Source organism: Scleropages formosus, chromosome 3 (genome assembly GCF_900964775.1).
Source record: "Scleropages formosus chromosome 3, fSclFor1.1, whole genome shotgun sequence".
Lineage (NCBI taxonomy): Eukaryota > Metazoa > Chordata > Actinopteri > Osteoglossiformes > Osteoglossidae > Scleropages > Scleropages formosus.
Window position 1 is genome coordinate 1,459,752 of NC_041808.1, and position 19,834 is coordinate 1,479,585.

A 19,834-nucleotide genomic window follows, 5' to 3' on the forward strand; every position below is an offset into this window, starting at 1 on the left:
ACTGTCCTCTGACTCTTCTTCCCCTCCGGCAGCGACCGTCCAGTTTCTCCCGCTCATCGTGACCGTTGCGTGATCTTTGCCCCCCACTGGGGACTGTGGGACACGTTCCTCTGACGACGCCACCCCCGACGGAGCTCCAGGTAACACCGAGCGCGGAGTTTTACTTACACTGAGGAAAAGGGGCAAACTTCGCACGCGAACCTGGGAACGAAGGACACGACAGAGGACAAGGACGTGGACATGGGCGCAGGGCTGCTGCTCAAACGTGAGATGGTCGAGCGAACGGTAGTCGCCAGGAGGTCCTGGAAAGCAGGGGAGGGTGTGCAGGTGCGGCCCTGGTTCTGGGGTCAAATGGACATTGTATTTTCTTCCTCTGACTGCTCCTCAAAACCTCCTTTTTCTTTCATTCTCGCCACATGAATCATTTACTGCACCCGAGGCGAAGACCAGCGAGGACATTCGCCGAGATATGAATAAATAATAATTGCTCGCATCTTTATTGTTTGGGCCACAGCTGCGCGGGAGGGAACAGGGAGTGTGTCCGCACCAGTCTGTCCTCCGACTCAAACACGGTACCCATACTTATTTACCCATGTAGACAGCTGGGTAATTTTACTGGAGAAATTTGGGGTCAGGAGCTCTCTTAAGGGACTGCAGTTAGGATTCGAACCCGTGACCTTGGGGTCCGAAGGCAGTAGCTGCACCCGCTGGAAAACCAGCTATATGAAAAGTGGTCCTGGACACACAGCAGACAGGTAGCGGAGTTCTTGTGTCCTTCTCTTTCACGCCACGTTGGCATTTACTGTGGTGTTGCAGGACGCCGTGTCTGGGAGAGGCTCCGCCCACTTGTCCCCGCACCGCCGCCGAGCGTCCCTCGTGCTCCTCATTGCTGGGGATTATTGCGATCACATTGTATATGTCTGTCTATTTATATCCACCTGTGTTTGCGGGGGGTGGGTCAACCAACCATAATGTGGTGTGTTGAAGATGTCGGTGAGAAGCCACCTTTGGACCCAGGAGGATCACACCCCCGCCGAGTGAGTGCGTGTGCGTGTAGGGTGTGTGGGGTGTGTGGGGTGTGTGGGCGACATTCAGCCCATCGCAGATGCATCAAACAGTTCTTTCGCTTCTCGTTTCGCGCCGCAGCCGTCGGCTGGAGTTACGAGTCCCGTGGAGCTTCCTGTCGTCCGCCATCAACGGCACACCTTCCACCCTTTGTCCCAGAAGGAGAAAAGGTGTTCGGCGCAGGAGCAGGGTCCCTCACGCGACCGGGAGAGCACAGTGATCATTGACACCTGCACTTGACGTGAGAGGAGCAGTAGGGGGCCCAGCGGTTCGAGACTTGGAAGCCCCGGGTTCCAGTCCCACCTCCTGCTGCAGTACCTGTGATTAAGGCACTGACCCTGACTGATAGAGTGAAAAGATAAGAGCTGTGTACTGGGGTAAAAAATCACCGTACGCCGGTCCATCCCTTCACCAGACTGCGTGTGTCCGGTGGCGGCGGCGCTTCCTTCTGCAGCTCCGGAGGCTCTAGGACCCTGAGAGCGAGAGGAAGGCGGAGGGAGCGACAGTCGTTCAGCGGCTCAGACACACGGCGGAGGTTTAAAAGTGCGCCGGGAAGTGGGAGTCGGAACAGGGTTCGAAAGCAGAAGCAGCAGCAGCTGCAGCACCTTGAACCTGGAGGAGAAGAGAGGAGAAAAGCGAAGGTCAAAGGTCGAGGAAGGAGACGTTCAGCACTACGGGATGCCACTCAGGAGGACATCTATCGAAGTGCTCAGATTTGTTCGCCGTGGAAGTGTCTCGGTGGGGGGGGTCAGCGTGTGCGTGCCTGTGTGTGCGTAAAGTGACGGCCTGGAACGGCACCAGCAGCTGCTTCTCCCCACATGCTTTCCAGCAGCACAAAGTGAGGGCGGCGCAGAGCCCTGAGCACAGCTGGAACACAGGTAAGTCCCAGGAGAAGGTCGCCGACCTTTTCTCGGAGGTATATTCTGCCGCTTCACGGCCGTAGAGACGCGAGCCTTTTGCTTGTCAGAATAAACGTTTCCATCCAACCATGTTTTTACCCTGCAGAGAGCAGAGCGCTCTCATTAATCAGTAATCTGCACAGCTCCACGGAGGCAGAAATTAAAATTGGGAGGAGCAAAAGATTAATTATGTACACAGATTAACAGCACATTAGAGATTACCGACCTGCGCAATTCCTCTGTGGGGGAGTGGTGTTGGGTAACAACACCTTGCATTTGGGGAAGTGGGTTAGGGTTACGGTTAGGGTTATAGGGTTCTATCTAGACTTACAGGGTTAGGGTTGTAGGGTTATAGAGTTATAGGGTTATAGAGTTCAAACAAACATCGCATAACATATGTACGGCTAACTTAAGACATGGCAGAGAGGTAAGAAACAACGGCGCGTTCCGTTATTCCGCTCTGTTTCATCGAAGGACATCGAGGGAAACCCGTTGTTCCACCAACCATCTCGAGCTCCAGACGATCTGCTCTCGGTGCAGCTCTGACCACGAACGCATGAAGCCGGCGCTGGAGAACTTCACGGGGCGTCGGATACGGGGAGCCCTAGGACGACTGCACGTGGAGCGCGCTGTCGAATTAAACGAGCCTCGCGGCCAGTGCGTTGTCCGCCTTCTCCGGCTCCTGACACCTCCAGCATCATCTAGAGTCCATCGGAAAAATCCATAAGGAATGTTGTTCACCAGCTCGCGGTGATGGAGTGAACCTCTCAGACGAGGGTCGCTGGGAACACGTGAACATCCATCCGCCCGTCTGCCTTTCCAGCGCAGGGTCATGCTGGTCCAGAGCCTATCCCTATGTGACAGTGCAAAATGTCGTTCATCAGAGGGACACGCGATATTTTTCTACTCAGTGGAAAACGGTAAACGGTGATGAGCAAACGGCCTCATGGCTAAATGTCTTCTCCTCGTTCTCTTTTAAAAGCTCGAGATCCTTCTGCACTCTTTGTGAACTGAACAAAACAACCTTTTGGACCTTTGAGGGACGTTAGAGATGCACAAGTGCTCAAAGAGAGCGTGAGAATGCAGGGACGCAAAGGTTACAACGTAGGGAAAGAAAAAACACGGTAAACTTCGCTCTTTTTAATGTGCGTTTCCCGCAGAAGCTCTCGGTGCCGCTCATCATCCTCCCGCTCAGCGAAGATACGCAACTGGTGAGGGCGGGAAGTAGTGCTGCTCCTGGCTGATAAAGATGTCCTACCGACAAAACCTTTCCCTCGGGACCGAGCTCCTCCTCTAGGCCTGTATTACCCAGATGTGCTCCTGCCCATCCCTGTAACATCAACACTTCTGCACCCTCATTTACTAGAATTTTCACCCTATTTTTACTGCTCCACTTTGCGTCTGAGGGAACGTCCTCCGTGTCCAAGTCCATCAGGAAGGGAGCAGAAGCGGGACGTGGCGCCAAAGACCTGTTTTACGGACCCTAAAGCACAAGTGTCCTCCCAGAAGTCCTGCGGTGACCAAACCCAGAGCGGGACATCGGCGTAGGAGACCTCTGGACCGCACTCGGAGCGTCCCGTGTGTCCACGAGAGTCGACCCCAGGAGGCCTGCGAGCGCCAGGCTGCTGTCCTTGGCCTGTGGACATCGTCCCAACGCATCCCATAAGGTACCGAAATACGAAGAGAGCACAGCTCGTCCACAGTCGACGTCACAGGCTTATTCAGCATGGGCTTTTACCATGTTTAAGGAGACACATTGGAAAGCCACCGATTTTTAACAAAAAATTGGTTCTGACTTAATTTCCCCACTCAACAAAAGTTTGACATGATAATTTTCCCATGAAAAGTACCGCGTTCAGCCAAAGCCAATTTCTGAGAGCCGGACATTAGACGATGATGAATAAATCACCACTCTGTCGGCTGACATAAAGACTCGGCGTCAGGTTGGGGAAACAAAGTCGCACGTGGAGACACGTAGCTAGCGGGATGTACGAAGTTACGACAATTCCGTAAATTCAGTGCGTTAATGCCAAACCCGAGTAAACAGAGGTAAAAGAAGTGATTTGCATCTCTCTCATACAGTACCTCATACACTTTTTGTTTTTGAGCACATTTAGCGGAGCGGCTGATGTAGCTGCCACCGACTTCCCGACGACATGGAGAGCGTCGATGAACTGGAAGAGCTGCTGCTGCCCGGCAGCCCCGGGGAAACGAAAGGACCCGCGGGGGTCACTGCCAACGGCAGCCCACTCTTTGAGGGAAAGCCGTTGGCAGGCAAAGAGAAAATGCTGCCCCCGGTGTCCTGGAGGAGGTACTGCAGTGCAGGAGCGCTTGACCAACAGCAGCTTCTAGACGCACAGTCTCTGCCCTGCAAACTGGAAGCCCTGTATCCCCTCCCTCCCGCCTGGGGGGTACGAGACGCAGTGGGTCCTCAACGGAAGAGCTACTTGGAGACCTCCTTCATGGGCATCACTCCTGGATGCGCTCTAGAAAGAAAGCTGCTGGGAAATGCAAGGGACGTCCACAGCTTGGGGTGCTGCGTCCTGGATGAGGACGACCTGCTGCCGGAGCGCGAGGTACAGCTCTTATTCTACTGCCAACATAGTGCTGTTTATTGTAGGTTTGGAACAGCCAAGACTCGTCTTAACTCTGTCTGTTCATAAGTCGAGCCACTATGTCAATCAACAGAAACTTCATACAGACATCCATCTGTTTGTGGGTTACATTCTGTAGAAACCAAAAGGTGTACATTGCATAGAAAACACGGTGTACTGTAGATTGAGGAGGGTGCGGGGGCACAGCGGGTTTGACCGGGTCCTGCTCTCTGGTGGGTCTGGGGTTCGAGTCCTGCTTCGGTGCCTTGTGATGGACTGGCGTCCTGTCCTGGGTGTGTCCCCACCCCCTCCGCCCTGTGTTGCTGGGTTAGGCTCCGGTTCGCTGTGACCCCGTACCCCGTTCGGGACAAGAGGTTTCAGTCAGTGTGTGTGTATAATCACACACGTCCCCAAGATCTCATGTTTCTTTAAATGCTTTTTTAGAATTTGGAGGGAACACCAATGGAAAAGTGATTCAGACACACACACACACACACACACACACAGACTTAGAAGGCCATGCCTTTAGACACTTTCTTTGACACACTGGGGATTGCAGGTGTACTAACAAGTCTGCCCGAGACTTAGAGAAGGACGGCAGACTGATGTAAGAGGTGACAAGGAGACTTGATCGATGGAGCGCGAGAGATGAGGGATGCAGGGAAGGCTAATAAACGCAGCGCAGGATCCAGATTTAGTTTCAGCGGAAGGAATCCGGAAAGCGGATAAGTCCTTTAAAGAGCTTAGAAGGAAGTTGGGTGTGCGGCGCCGCATAGTGCGTTTCCCTACAGCGGCATCGTCCCTTGGTGGAACATCCAGCTGGAGATAACACTGCAGCATCCATGATGACACCTTCGTCTGGGGCCGCTTTCAGCTCCGCCGCATTGAAATTCCAGAAAAATCCTCATTAGCTTTAGCTCATGCTGGTGTGCAGATATTTATGCTTCAGCAGTGCTGCCTTAGTGTCATTTTCCCACTGGTTTGGCATCAGTCTGCACTGAAAATAACACAGAATTATTACAGTATATCGATGTGATTTCATCGGCAAAGAATGTTTTTCGACATAGTTCCACAGGGTTTGGGGTCGACATTTGGCACCTTTCGTCTCTCTCCTACGGTTAATAAAAGCTCCCTGGAACACGGTCCTTGCGTTGACTGTTGGGTGAGGCTGCTGAAGGACATTGGATGAAGCGTCATCAATAAAAACGAGCAACAAGTTTCCAAAGTGAAAGTGGCCGAAAATAAAGACACGTTCCCTCGACGCAATACGCCCCACGCTTTGCTTGCCTCTAGCTGTTGCTCAGCGCTCCTTTGTGGATTCCTGTACGGAAGGGCAGTCATCCATCATCCATGCTGCTCGTTCTACACGTGATGCTTCCGGTAAACATCTGGAGCTGCCAGGCGATTGAAGCTCCGCACCCTCTCTGTGTCCCATTAGGACTCGTCCAGCGAAGACTTGAGTGAAAGTGAGAGCGAGAGCAACTTCTCCCTCATGATCCCACAGGACTACCTGGGCCTCGCCGTCTTCTCCATGCTCTGCTGCTTCTGGCCACTTGGAATCCTCGCTTTCTACCTGTCGCAGAAGGTACGTGACTGAGCGCCTTTTCACCGTGACGCTCAGCTGGAAGCCTTTGGCTCACACCAATAAAATAAATTGCAAAGGGAATGGTGTGTGTGTGTGTGTGTGTGTGTGTGTGTGTGTGTGTGTGTGTGTGTGTGTGTGTGTGTCAGTCCAGACCCTAGCTATTGAGGAGTCTGATCACTTGGGGGAAGAAACTTTCGGATTCTATCCTGGATTAGAAACTGTGCGTCTCCTCGTATTTCGGCCTGTTTTCATGGAACTCAACACTTTGTCGGTAACCGTCGTCAGGTGGGGATCTGGACCGGGTCACACTCAACATGAACTTCTCACAGATGGTTTGGGCACAGCTGGTACTGCAGTGATTAGAGCTACTGCCTTTGTATCCAAAGGTCACAGGTTTGATCCCCACCTCTGGCTGTAGTACCCTTGGACAAGGTACTTACCCTGAATTACTCCACTAAAAACACCCATCTGTATAAATGGGTAAATAATTGTAAGTCACTTTGGAGAAAAGCATCAGTAAAAAAAATAAATGTAATGGTTTCTGAAACACGCAGTGTGTGACTGACATTAAATTGTCTTCCAGCCAATTCATAATAAATTTTCCCTTGTCCCAGCTGAGAAGGTCCTCCATGCTGGATGCTAACCCCCCCCCCCCGTATTCCTCTTCCCACTACCTGCCAGACAAACAAGGCCTCTGCCCAGGGGGACTTCAGGAGGGCCACTTCGGCGTCACGCCAGGCGCTTTGGCTCGCTGTGCTGTCAATCATCTTCGGCATCATCACCTACATCTGCGCCGTCGCCGCCCTCATCTCTTACCTGTCTGGAAAGGCTCCGTAAGAAGCCCCAGGCCACCCCCACAGCCGCGCTCCTTCGTTCTGCTCCCGCACGGAAATCCTAACCCTGCCGACACGTCGATGCGAATGGACTCTTGGGCCGAACCTTGGGCTCTTCACACTTTGCTTGTAACGGGCTGTTCAAACACTGTAATAAAGTACTAGTAAATCATACATGTCAAGTGTACATTGAACTTGGCAAAATATTTCCCCTTCTAAAATGGAAAGAAAGAAAAAGTCCAACTGATACGAACCTATTTATAAAGGAACAAGAGGGAAAACAAACAGTGGACGTCATGAACTTCACATTAACAGAAAAACCACAGTGCACAGCCGTGAGCCCGAGGGTCAGGAAACGACCAGAGAGAGAACGGTGGCTTTATGTAGTTTCATTGTAAGTTACAATTATTTATTTAGCAGATACTTTTCTCCAAAGCGACTTCCAATGAATTCTGTGTAGTGTTCTCAGCCCACACACCTTATTCACCACAGTGACACTGCTAGATACACTACTTCCAATGGGTCACTCATCCATACATCAGTGGATCACACTCTCACTGACACACTATGGGGGAACCTGAACAGCATGTCTTTGGACTGTGGGAGGAAACCAGAGCACTCAGAGGAAACCTACACAGAGAACATGCAAACTCCACACAGACTGAGCAGGGATGAAACCCACGTCCTGTCGCACCACTAAGGCGCTGTGAGACAGCAGCGCTACTCGCTGTACTACGGTGCTGCCCTGATAATTTCTCATTTTTATGATTATTGATGATTATTTGATTATTATTATTATTTTATTACTGTTATAATTATTGTTATATATGTATGCATATGTATATATACATGTAATATATGTGTATATATCTAATATATTGTTATATTAGTGTTTTATTATTATTATTATTATTATTAATCTGATTATTTCTCATAATTTCTGATTTGCCAAAAAAACCACAAGAAGCTGTTCCGTAGAAAAAAAGAAACAAATCACTAAGATTCTAACTGTCCTAAAAGGCCACTGACATAATTCAAATAAAACTTTTCATGCAACGCTCTCAGATTCTCTGACCAAAACTGAAACAATGGAGAAGGTCCCAAACGATGACCGTTCCTCACAGAGCCTCTTCTCCAAGGCCTTCTCTCCACCCAAAGGAGGAAAAGCTTCTCTCCCTCCAAGTCCCATTTCTCCTAAACTGGCCGCACCTGGTGCTCGTCTCAACCGCACAAGCGCACTCCTGGAGCAGCCGCCCATCCAGGCTCCTGTCGATTTTACACACAAATCACAGCATTTAGAGTCAAATAAGGAAGAATCTCATGAATGCAACTTTAATTATGTTTAGCATGGAATTCAATTCGTCAAGCAGTTACAGTCTAATTGGCAATTCGGCTCGGTGACTGCGTGTACGATTTCCCACCAGGCACGAGAAGAGGGGTTATGGGTGACATTAGGACAGAGCATCCTAATGTTCTTTTCTGTCACACACAAAGAACAAAGACAAACAGAAGAGTGGTCTAGAGGAGCACAACATGAACAGAAGTGGTTAAAGACTGGCAGCAGATGATAATGTACAAGAACACAGCAGGTGGTTAAATGGCTCCAGTTATAAAAGTATAAATGTGAATTTGATGAGTTTTTCCATCATTTGCCTTGTGGCAAAATGTTAATGATGGGACCTTCTGTTTGTTTTTAGCAACAACATTAACAACCATTTTGTTCCCATCAACTGTGCGTAACACACGTTCCATCTGGACCGTGATGGATTCCGAAGAATCGGCTTTCCTGTGCGCGTGGCCTTGGTCGCGGGGCTCAAAACCCAACCATCTACCTCCATCAGTGTGGAATTGTAAGCCCTGTCGCTTTGGTGAGAAGTGTCTGCAAAGTCCATGAATGTGCAGAGAATTATGGGTCAGTGGGTTATGAAATAAAGTGGTTAGGTCTTCAGTATCCATGCATAGTAAAGTAAAATTGGAGAAAGTTGTTGTGAACTACAGAAGACCTGAAACAAGATACGTTTTAAAAAAATAAATAGGGCAAAATGATTGTATTTTTTTCCAACTTCACATCCTTTTAGAGTCCTTTGGTTCTCTATCCTCGCAGGCTACTGTTCCAGGGAATAAAAGACAAAAACTTAGTGGTGGGCCCTTGTTTTCCAGTGAAGACAATTTCAAGGTGGTGCAAAGTAAGAGTTAGTACACACTGTATGTGGGATTACATGCAAGACATAACCCAGAAATCATAAAGAGAACTCAATGTACAAAAATGTTTTTTTTTTAAATAAAAAAAAGTTGTTCACCAAGTCTGTTTTCCTCAAAACACATATGCTGAGTAACAGTGCATCCCACAACAAATGGACTCTTGAATGAAGCTCGGTTGGCGCACATCCCTACCATGACACACGCGAACAGCAATGTGTAGAGAACAACTGACAAGCTCCCTTTGTGTGCACTAGAGAAACATGGATTATAATATCAAAAATGCAGTTAAACAAGATAAACAGGTGTATAAGGACTGGGCTGAAAGGAAAAAGTCTGCATGTCCTGGAAAGCGAGGAACATAAGAGCTTTGCACTATTCAAAGGCGGTGCAATAACGGAAGAATATCTCCCCCCACTGAACTCTGTCCTTTTCATGCCCCATCATGAAGCAGACTCACAAACAGTTGATGTTAAATTACTAATGAGCATCATAATTTAATCATTATTTTAATGATTGAATCTTACCATAGAACTAAAGTTCACAAAAGGCTGTGGAGCCCATTAGAAAAATACCACATAAACCAAGTTTCATTCTTTCTGGAGTTGCCCCGATAAAGGCACAGCACAGGATAAAATTCCACCTCCATCCCTGTACCACAGAGATAACCCTGACATAATAAACACTGAGGGCCACAGCACACCCCCACCCGCAGGATTAAATTAAGTCGGAGAGTTTTTATAATTCTACAAGGTTCATATTTGGCCCCATTTCAATTTAACTGTTTTTCTCTATCACCTGACATCATTCTCTGCTGGTTATGAAGGTTCTAAAGAAAATGAAATCTTACATCATCGACATACCCTTCATTTCACCTAGTAAGCAGGAAAGAGGATGAAAAGCGTCAAACTGCATTGACCTGAACAAGGATAAAGAGCTGAAGGGACCTGAGGCAACGTCACCTATGTGCCTTGAAACCTTCTCTACTTTCTCTTCTGATATTACATCCAGACTAATGAACTACAGTTTCATCTACACCATCAGTGACCAGATATCTGAATGACAATATTTTAATATTCACACAATCACTAAGCTTGTCATTCAGACTGCAAAAACTTCATCCCCACAAGTCACACCATCAGTGTATAATATAGGTAAGGCTGGTTTGAATGTCAGTCTTTATACGGGGTCTGGAAGCTAGAAACTTCCTCAGCTTCAATTTGATTGACTGGTTGAGATGACCTTGAGCGTTGGATCCCATTTTATTTTCTGGTTGACTGATCACTGCGGCTGTAACCCGTTCTAAGCCTGGTTCGACCTAATTAACTTTATTAATTAGCCTTATTGATTAACTAATCTGATTAAACCCTACCAGTTTAGTTTTTGGTTCATGTTGGGTGGTCCTTGCATCGTATGGGCTCATAGATGGGGTCCAGAGCGACATGCTTATTTATTGACTTTGTTGAAGAATACCAGGCCTTGACGAACTCTCTCGAAAGCTTTGTATCTGCTTGAGACAGGATTTACCGGTCACCCAGGTTAAAAGTATGTCCTTCCTGGTCCTGGTGCACAGAGATCATGGACTATGGGTCGTGTCTTCTTGTGGCCAATTTGTGTTCACAAAGTATTTTAATATTTCTCCCTGAATTTTCTGGAAAAAAAATCTACAAAGTGGAAGACTTACTCACTTTATTTCAATATGTGGAGTGATTTACTTACATAAAACTAATTAGTGTATACTTTAAGTTGTCTGTTTTTTCAACTCTACTGTCTTGGCATCAGCGAGTTGTCTGTCATCAATTGTATTTCAATCCCACCTCTAACACCAGTGTAACAACAGATTGTTGTACATTGATGACCGGTTGGATCACTTCCACAGCTCATAAAGGAGCACACAGACCTTCACAAATGGTCTACATTGGTTATAGGAGGGAAGAGTGTGCGCGCTCACACACAGAGCAATATTTATTGCAATATGCAAGTAGCAGTGAGTGTAGTAGTTAAGCATATGCATGTAAGGTATATGCTGCTGTATCCTTTTCCAAAGATATTACTCTGAACAATACCTAGCTGTATAAATGGGTAATTAATAAAATAACACTGGTCAACAATTTTTTTAAAAGTTGTTTGCTTTGGAGATAAAATGTGCTATTTATTATAGATTTGATGTGCTGAATTCAAATATGACAATTAAAATTGCAGACTGGCTACTGTTTCCAAGATATTTAAGTTTTTACATTTTACGTACTATGTATATGGTGTACGTCGTAAATTTTGAATCATGAATTGTAAACCTAGGTCTTTTCATGTGTTTATGGTTGTTCCACTTGATATTATGTCATCTGCCTGTTTATGTAACACTGTGTATCAGTTCATAGTTCAGTCATTATTCAGCATCTCCTCTGCGCTTCTTGGTTTGTGTCTTGTAGTCATTAAATGAAGCAGCTCTTGTCACTGCCCAACAGCAGTCTTCAAGCACTGATGGACTCTGTTTGTCCTGATGCCCTTTCTCCATGGATGAAATATCTTGAAGATATTTTAAATTTATAATTCCTCACCGTGCTCGGCCCTTACTGCTCCGCAGTTCGATGAAAAGTCCAGATGCAAGTCCAAAAAAGGTATTTTGAGTGACATGTTGCAGCCCATGCTGGAGGAGGTTTTCCACCAACTTCCTGTCATTTTCTACCTTGCTGTTTCCAAGAAAACTTGTTGCCACTAACTTGAAGGCTTTCCACGCTTTCTTCTCCTTGCCATGCAAAGCACGGTCAAATCCATCATCTCAAAGAAGAAGTTCACGAATTTGAGGACCAACAAAGACATCTTCCCTTATCTGAGCTTCACTCAACCTAGGAAATTTTCTAGCGAGGCTCTTGAAAGCTGCATGCGTTTTGACCAGGGCCTTGACAAAGTTCTTCATCAGACACAACTTTATGTGTGAGGGTAGTAACAAAATCTTGCTTCATTCAACAAGCAAGTGGTGGATGCTGAGCATTTTTCTTCCGATGCTCCAAAGACAAAGACGAAGAGCGGCCAGCCGTCTCTTTTGACACAGTGGGAATCTCTCGCATGACTATCCCATTCGCAGAGAAAACAGCAGTACTTTTGTGTACCGGGCCTGCATGTCATTTAGCTGAGATCCAAGTCCTTTTTTACCTCATTTATCATCGTATGCTATATATGCCATATGTGTACACGTGTACATGTAGATACTGATAAAGTACCATATCTTGAAAACTAGAGCCAATTAACAGTTTTAAACATTTCCACTCATGACTCAGAATTAGTGAAGCTGACTTCATTTCAAATTTGTTTTGGAAGAACTGACTGCAGACCAGTGTGAACTTGTTGTGCCAAGCCAGCTTGTCAGATAAATAAAATACTCTAATAATAATGCCATTAAGTAAATCTTAACGCCACTCTTGTACTCCTGTGACGTCAGGAATAATTATTATAAATATTATATAATTATAATAACTAATGCCGCCTACAGAGAACGATGTAATGCGAAAACCCTGCGCCAAGCAACGCAGTTATTGTCCTACAGCACAGCTCCCGAGGGCGCGAGGACCGGCGTGTGACGTCACACAAGCAGAGAAAGGCGGAGCTACAAGTCAAGATGGCGGCCATCGGCGGCTTCAGGAGACTCTGCACAGTCGGATTGAGCGCAGTCTGTCGAAATCGAGCACGTAACGCGTTGAGTATTTCGCAGTACAGGTCCTTCCGTGTTAATGTGAGTATCGTGCAGTCCAGCTCAATTTTCCGCAGTTTCACGTCTTTAAAATCAATGTGATTTTTACATCCGGGTAATTGGATATTATCATGTCCCGGCAAGGTTGCGTTTACGTTCACTTTCGTGCGACACTCTGAATGGAGATGAGCTCTTTCACATGGGATTACTGCGCGAAATCGGCATGCGCTCGCTCCAAATGTGTATTTATCGGTGTCAAGTGTATTTTACGCACAATTGTGACGGGGCTCTACGGTTTCCACGTTAAGTTCTGCACAATACATTCCTGGGCTGCTCGCTCCTCGCTCGCTGATTGGTCGCTCTTAGGGGTGAGGCTGTTGAGGAGACCCCGCCCCCTCCCGCCGTGTGCGCGGGCACTGTCTCCCCGCCTGCTTTCAATGGAACCCTAGACACCCCCCCAACGGGGCCGTAAAGAAGGGTCATAAAAAGCTATTAAGTCATTCTTTGTTACTGTAGTCGAATATTTTTCTTATTATTTACTGTTTGCCGATGTTAAGTGAGACCACACAGAGTTCTTCCAGAAAATTCTGTCCTCCACTTGTCCTTGGTGTTAAAAGGCTGTGTCTGCATTCACTTTCCCAAGTGTTTTTGAGTGAAACTGATCTTCGCACGATCATGTGTCCGAAGTATGACGTCCTCGGTCTCGGCGCTTCCGTCCAGAGTTCCGTTTTTGAAAATACCACGGGTTCCGCAGTCCTTCCCGTTGTCCTTGAGGAGCGCGTTGAAGAGCCGTTTCCAGATGTTTCACCACGGCTCTGTCAAGTGCTTGAGTTTGGTGTGTCTCCGGACTCCTCGAACCCCGAGAGGCAGGCGTCGTCGCCGACTTCGTTGTCTTCACCATCAACGCTAAAGTTTGCCGCTCTTCAGCTGTCACAAAATTAATTCTCACTCACAGTTAAGTAGAGCTGAATCAACATGCTTTTGAATTTAATTCCGTTGACTGGCAGTTAAATGAACAGCGTAACCAGCAGAAACAACCCTTTTTCGGTCGCCTGCCTGTGTCCGAAGGCATGTCCTGCTCGGCGAACTTACCTTCTCGGAGTCGTAAGTTGATGTGGAGGAGATTATCTGCAGGATGAATAAATGTTCTCTTCTGCGCACGGGCGCAGGGAGCTCTACAGCAGCAGCCTTTTGACTCCCTGGCGGAGAAGCCGCAGTTCCCTGGCGCTTCGGCCGAGTTCGTGGATCACCTGGAATTCATTCAACCCAACGTCATCTCTGGAATCCCTGTGTACAGGGTGATGGACCGACAGGGTCAGATCATTAACCCGTCCGAAGACCCCCAGGTATTGGTCCGCCGTTGCCGCAGCTGGACGTGACTGTCAGCAGACCTGCTTTGCCCTGTTGACCCTTAACTTGCTGTTTGTGTTCCTGTCCTATTGTGCATAAGCTGCCTAAAGAGATGGTGTTGAACTTCTATCAGAAGATGACCCTGTTGAACACAATGGACCGCATTCTGTACGAGTCGCAGAGGCAGGTACGACAGCTCACTGTCTACACTGGGTGCTCATGTTACAAGCATTCAAGTCAGAGTTTTGAAGATACAAATAATTTTATTTATTATAGCTATATTTAAGATGGGACAAGCAGTTGTAGACATTTTGTGTGTGTGTGTGTATTTAGAACTTTTGCAGAATAAATTGAGGCACATCTGTATTATTACACTTTGAGGTTATAGATAATGAAGCAAACTGAAAGTGACCGGATGCTGATGAATGTCGCGCATGTCCTTTAAACTTTTTTTTTTTTTTTTTTCTGAGGTTTGTATAGAGACTAAGCTGTAAATAAAGAACATCTTTTATTGATTGTGACGTAGCGGCTGGATTTATGAACAGATCGAGTTACGAACGAGGTTCATCTCCCAATTGTGTTGTGAGTTGAGGACCCAATGTGCTAGTTGTGGTTTTTGTGTTGGTAGTGATGGGCGATTATCGGTGGCTGTTGAATAAACGGATGTGCCTGTGCTAGAAAGAGTGTTTGTAAAGAGTGTGACGTGTTTCAGGGCCGTATCTCTTTCTACATGACGAACTACGGAGAGGAGGGGACGCACGTCGGCAGCGCTGCGGCTCTTGACCCTGAGGACCTGGTCTTTGGCCAGTACAGGGAAGCGGGTAGGGTCCACGGTTGTCCCTCCAGACATCACTCGGTGCTCCTTTAATTCGCTTGGCGGGTGCATATTTGAGTGCAGCTGACCATAACAACCGTTCATGTAATGAGCATAAAAATGCAGCTGGTTGTTCGTTTTAAATGAATCTCTGTTCTGTTTGACGCCTCGTGCCATTCCTTACAGGCGTGCTGATGTTCCGTGGCTTCCCCCTGGACCTGTTCATGGCGCAGTGCTACGCAAACGTGGACGACCTGGGCAAGGGCCGCCAGATGCCAGTGCACTACGGCAGCAAGGACCTGAACTTTGTCACCATCTCCTCGCCGCTGGCCACGCAGATCCCTCAGGGTGAGCTCACCATGCTGACGTGTGTTTGATTGCGGGCCTCTCGCACGGCCTCGACGTCACTGCGTGTGTCTGTGCGACAGCGGCGGGGGCGGCGTATGCCATCAAGAGAGAGAACACCAACCGGGTTGTGATCTGTTACTTTGGTGAGGGGGCGGCCAGCGAGGGAGACGCACACGCCGGCTTCAACTTTGCCGCCACCCTGGAGTGCCCCCTGATCTTCTTCTGCCGCAACAATGGCTATGCGATCTCCACGCCCACCGACGAGCAGTACCGCGGAGATGGCATTGGTGAGGGCTCCCCTTTGCCCCCCTCTGTGCGAACACCACCGCGTGGCTCTGCGGCTCCACCACCGTGTCCCGCTGAACTCATCCTTTGGCTCTGTTCTTTGCAGCTGCTCGCGGCCCCGGCTACGGCATGCTCTCCATCCGAGTCGATGGCAACGACGTGTTTGCTGTGTACAACGCCACCAAGGAGGCGCGCCGTCGAGCCATTGCCGAGAATCAGCCCTTCCTCATCGAAGCAATGACTTACAGGTAGGTACTCGCCGTGCTATTAGCGCTGAGCTAAAATGTCACCCCACCGCCCTTCTCACGGTATTCAGCAGATCCTGTCCAATGTGACATTCCTCACGGCAATTTTTGCCAGCTCTTACATATTAGAAAGTTCCAGAGGTCGTCCAGTGCAGGCCTGTACCATACCGCCGTGCTTTTGATCCCGATAAGATGGCCCTGGCGATTCTTCTCAGCAGTTTACATACCAAATGAGATAAATGCAATTAAACGGTGGAGAACTCAGGATGGAGACCTGTGTGGAAACTTGGCAAGGTGACTCAGGCCTTGGAGCTGGTGTGTCTTTGCAGCTATTAAAATTCAGTTCAAAATACTCAATGGACTTTGTGGTTTGCAAAAATCTTTGATCATTTTATTCAGTGATTATTTGCAAACTGTTTAAAATATGCATTTTGATACCTGCATAAAATCATCTTTAGCTGACGATGCTCTCCAGAGCAACTTAGGATGTTAATGTACTTACACTGATTTACCCATTTATCCAGCTGGGTCATTTTTACTGTCTCAATTCAGGCTAAGTACCTTGATCAAGGGTGGGACTTGAGCCTGGATCCTTCAGGTGCACGGTGCCAACTCTAATCACTACGCCCCCTGTTACCTCTTGAGTTTCACTGGCTTTGGATTTTATCCCTTATTTGGTCAAGATTGAACAGAAACAAATGGTGAAATGCTGACTTTGATTTGAATACTTGTATATATTTTAGCCAAAATGTCAAGTTGTCACAGTTTTACAAATCAGAAAGCTCCTTTTAACCGTCTAGTGGGGGGTCGTCGTCATTCGCGGTCCTGGACGCGTAATGGCCGTTACGCAGATCCTTCCAAGGGCAGGCTGAGTCTATTGAGCGTCCACGTGTTCCCCTCCTGTCCCCGCAGAATCGGCCACCACAGCACGAGCGACGACAGCTCTGCCTACCGCTCAGTGGACGAAGTCAATTACTGGGACAAGCAGGACCACCCGATCTCGAGGCTGCGCCACTACATGACGGCCCGCGGCTGGTGGGGCGAGGAGGAGGAGCGCGCCTGGAGGAAGCAGTCACGCAAGCTTGTCATGGAAGCCTTTGAGAGGGCAGAGAAGCGCCAGAAGCCGCACCCAGACCTGCTCTTCTCCGATGTGTACCTGGAGATGCCCCCCAGCCTGGAGAAGCAGAAGGAGTCCATGTGGAGACACCTGCAGCAGTACAGGGAGCACTATCCCCTCGACCACTATGAAAAGTGACACGTTTGCCTTCTGGGTGCAGCGGGATGGGTGAAGGGAGAGGAGGAAGAACACAAAGCACATGGAGCAGGAGCGAGGAGAGGCATTGTTACACATGGCTTCCAGTTTCTATGCATAGAAACGTATCTTTTCTATTTGACATATTTCTATGCATTTTAATGGATGAATGGCTAAGGAGAGTGCCGTTTTATTGAAATTGTGCCGTAGTTCTTTTTGAGTGTTGCAGCTACATCACTCTGGGTTGTAAAAGTCACAAAACCGTTTCTGAAAATATGAATGCAAAAAAAAAAAAAAAAAAATTGTTTTCCATCTGGACACTCCTTTGTGTTCCCTCACTTCTCAATTACTAATAACATTAATATTGAATTGATGCTGTAATGATCTGAATGTAAGTGTCCATTCATACATTCCCTGCATTGTTGGTATAGAGCTGTCAGAATTGCACTAAATGTCAGCACATAAATTACATTGAATTTGAAATGGTTATCTTAGTCAACACAGTGAGTATATATTGAGCCTTAAAACCCAACAGAACATGTCATACAGCACTTTTCAGGTGTACTATTAATGAGTGATGCGGTGCAGTGAATAGTGAAAATCAGGTGTGTTTTTTTTTTTTTTTTTTAAATGTTACTTTAATCTCTCCATTCTTTTCCATCACCCTGGGGTTTGGTCTGCTGACTTTGATTTCCAGAAAGATCTCTATGATTATGAGTGGTACCAATCAAAAGTGTTTGCTGTGTATGGGTTTAAGTGAAAGATGCATTGTAAGTTTGTGTATGAGGGGGGAAAAAAAAACATTCACAAAACATACATGTCACTAACTCATATTGAGGTCATTGTGGGATAGCTATAACAAACTGATGTTTTAATTAGAAATAAAAGTCATGTAAATTGTGCAGATGTTTTAAGTGCATTTATTACTTTGCCCCTTCAGGATTAAATGATGTCTTAAAGGTAAAATACCAATTCACTTCCATGTGTGCTTCATATAACAATGTATATGAAGTTCTTCGTATATAACTGAGCATTTTGTAACAGAACGCTACCTTTGTAATCATACACTCCAGTGTAAGAAAGCAACCATATATTTGCAATACTGTAAATTTTTGGGAACCCTCTTTCAAAAACAATTTTCTGTGGATTCTGTATTTGTGATGTACAAGAGTACTTCTTGAGCAGCCTATTTACAGACAATCACTTTTTCTCCGAATTGCAACCAAACTGGATAAATAAATGTGACCTAAAATGGAAATTAGGACAAACTTGGTTCATGTTTGGCGCTCCAAGCACCAGGGTCAAAAAACCCTGCTGTTTAACATGGAAAGTCATTACAGTAAGAACAGCACCTTGGTCAAGGCACAATTTTCTAAAATGACCTGCATTCCACTTGTTAGCAATAATTGGCACCAAAACACTCAATGACATAGAGGGAGTTGTGTAGGACCAATTTTGTGTTTTTTTATTATTGCTGTATCTGAGACTTCTACAGGAAACCTGTGAATTAATCACAGGCTGCCTCTCTAATTGAACTTTGAAGCTGTTGTCTTATACCCAGTGTTTTCAGGCTAGAGAAACACCAAAAGCTCCACTGGATCAGTGCTTGGAGGAAAGAGAATGTCTTACAGAATATTTTTTATTCACCGTACTTTTATCTGAAATTTTTACAGAACCTAACTTGTGATTTAAGGGATACCACTATAGTGAGGCTTATATTGATTGTAATAGAGGGGTTGGACTTATGAAAAATTCATGTTAGAGTTCTAGTCCCAATTATTTTTGAGGTTCAAGTATATTTTAAATTTTTTCAGGGTTTTTTCTTCATTGGACAGGACCCTGTTCATATAAAAAGTGTACCACCCTGAAAGTGTGGGTGTTACAGAATATGTGAACAAGTGAATATTTTTTCAGTCTCAGTGAATTCTCAATTTTGTTTAAATTTATTAAGAATGCTTTGTGACAATTTCATTCCCATGCACACTGCTGCATATTTCTGCTACTAAGCCATAGAACTATATACTCTCACTGCAACAGTCAGTTTACTCCAAATTACAAGAATAATTTTGCCTTTCATGAAAAAAAAATATTTGGCTTGACTGGAATTAAAACGTATTAGATGTCAAAATTCTTACGCCAAGAGAGCTATACATCTCAGGCTATGAAAAAGGCAATTAGAAATTTAATACCAAATTATTACACACTGAACAAAATAAAATACTGAAAATAGTGGCCAACTAAGTAGAGGCTTGATTTCTGAATTGCAACAAAATAGTAACAGTAAAATAAAATTAGTGTAACATATTTAGAGTAAAGGAGAACATTTTAGTAATAGTATTTTCAAAATAAAAGCAGATGGTTAATCAGGTCCATTCAAAATTACAATACTAAAACTTGGGGGGGGGAAACAAAAATGAACAGGTATAATATATCCTTGACACCTTCAATACAGAAAAAAGAAAATTGCCATTAAAATGAGCCTGCGTGACGCTGACCTTGGATTACTGAGTATTGAGACATGCACCACTTCAGTGCGATTCATTCTACATGAATAATACCTTTAATTACCTTAGTAAAAAAAATTTTCTAGATCCTATTTTTCATTGCTGTCATGCTTAACATTCAGTTTCTGTTAGATTATTAATCATTTTTGTAACATTTATATGCATTTTTAAAT

At 46.1% G+C, this 19,834-nt stretch overlaps 2 protein-coding genes across 2 annotated transcripts; both read left to right on the forward strand.

Moving 5' to 3' along the window:
• Positions 1 to 4,080: 4,080 nt before the first annotated feature.
• Positions 4,081 to 7,045, forward strand: LOC108924793 (synapse differentiation-inducing gene protein 1-like). Its single transcript, XM_018736352.2, has 3 exons — positions 4,081 to 4,540; positions 5,997 to 6,143; positions 6,825 to 7,045. Exons 1-3 carry the CDS (start codon positions 4,121 to 4,123, stop codon positions 6,978 to 6,980), a joined length of 723 nt encoding a protein of 240 aa, XP_018591868.1. The 5' UTR covers positions 4,081 to 4,120; the 3' UTR covers positions 6,981 to 7,045.
• A 5,728-nt stretch (positions 7,046 to 12,773) lies between these two features.
• Positions 12,774 to 17,510, forward strand: bckdha (branched chain keto acid dehydrogenase E1 subunit alpha). The gene is made up of 8 exons (XM_018736407.2): positions 12,774 to 12,905; positions 14,033 to 14,209; positions 14,314 to 14,400; positions 14,926 to 15,034; positions 15,214 to 15,375; positions 15,456 to 15,662; positions 15,767 to 15,908; positions 16,818 to 17,510. Exons 1-8 carry the CDS (start codon positions 12,792 to 12,794, stop codon positions 17,158 to 17,160), a joined length of 1,341 nt encoding a protein of 446 aa, XP_018591923.1. The 5' UTR covers positions 12,774 to 12,791; the 3' UTR covers positions 17,161 to 17,510.
• Positions 17,511 to 19,834: the final 2,324 nt, after the last annotated feature.

Coding starts and splice junctions, on each gene's coding strand:
- LOC108924793 (XM_018736352.2), top strand. CDS start 4,121: ATGGAGAGCGTCGATGAACTGGAAGAGCTGCTGCTGCCCGGCAGCCCC. Junction 4,541..5,996: donor ACCTGCTGCCGGAGCGCGAG/GTACAGCTCTTA, acceptor GTGTCCCATTAG/GACTCGTCCAGCGAAGACTT. Junction 6,144..6,824: donor CTTTCTACCTGTCGCAGAAG/GTACGTGACTGA, acceptor ACTACCTGCCAG/ACAAACAAGGCCTCTGCCCA.
- bckdha (XM_018736407.2), top strand. CDS start 12,792: ATGGCGGCCATCGGCGGCTTCAGGAGACTCTGCACAGTCGGATTGAGC. Junction 15,376..15,455: donor GGCCACGCAGATCCCTCAGG/GTGAGCTCACCA, acceptor TCTGTGCGACAG/CGGCGGGGGCGGCGTATGCC. Junction 15,663..15,766: donor GTACCGCGGAGATGGCATTG/GTGAGGGCTCCC, acceptor TGTTCTTTGCAG/CTGCTCGCGGCCCCGGCTAC.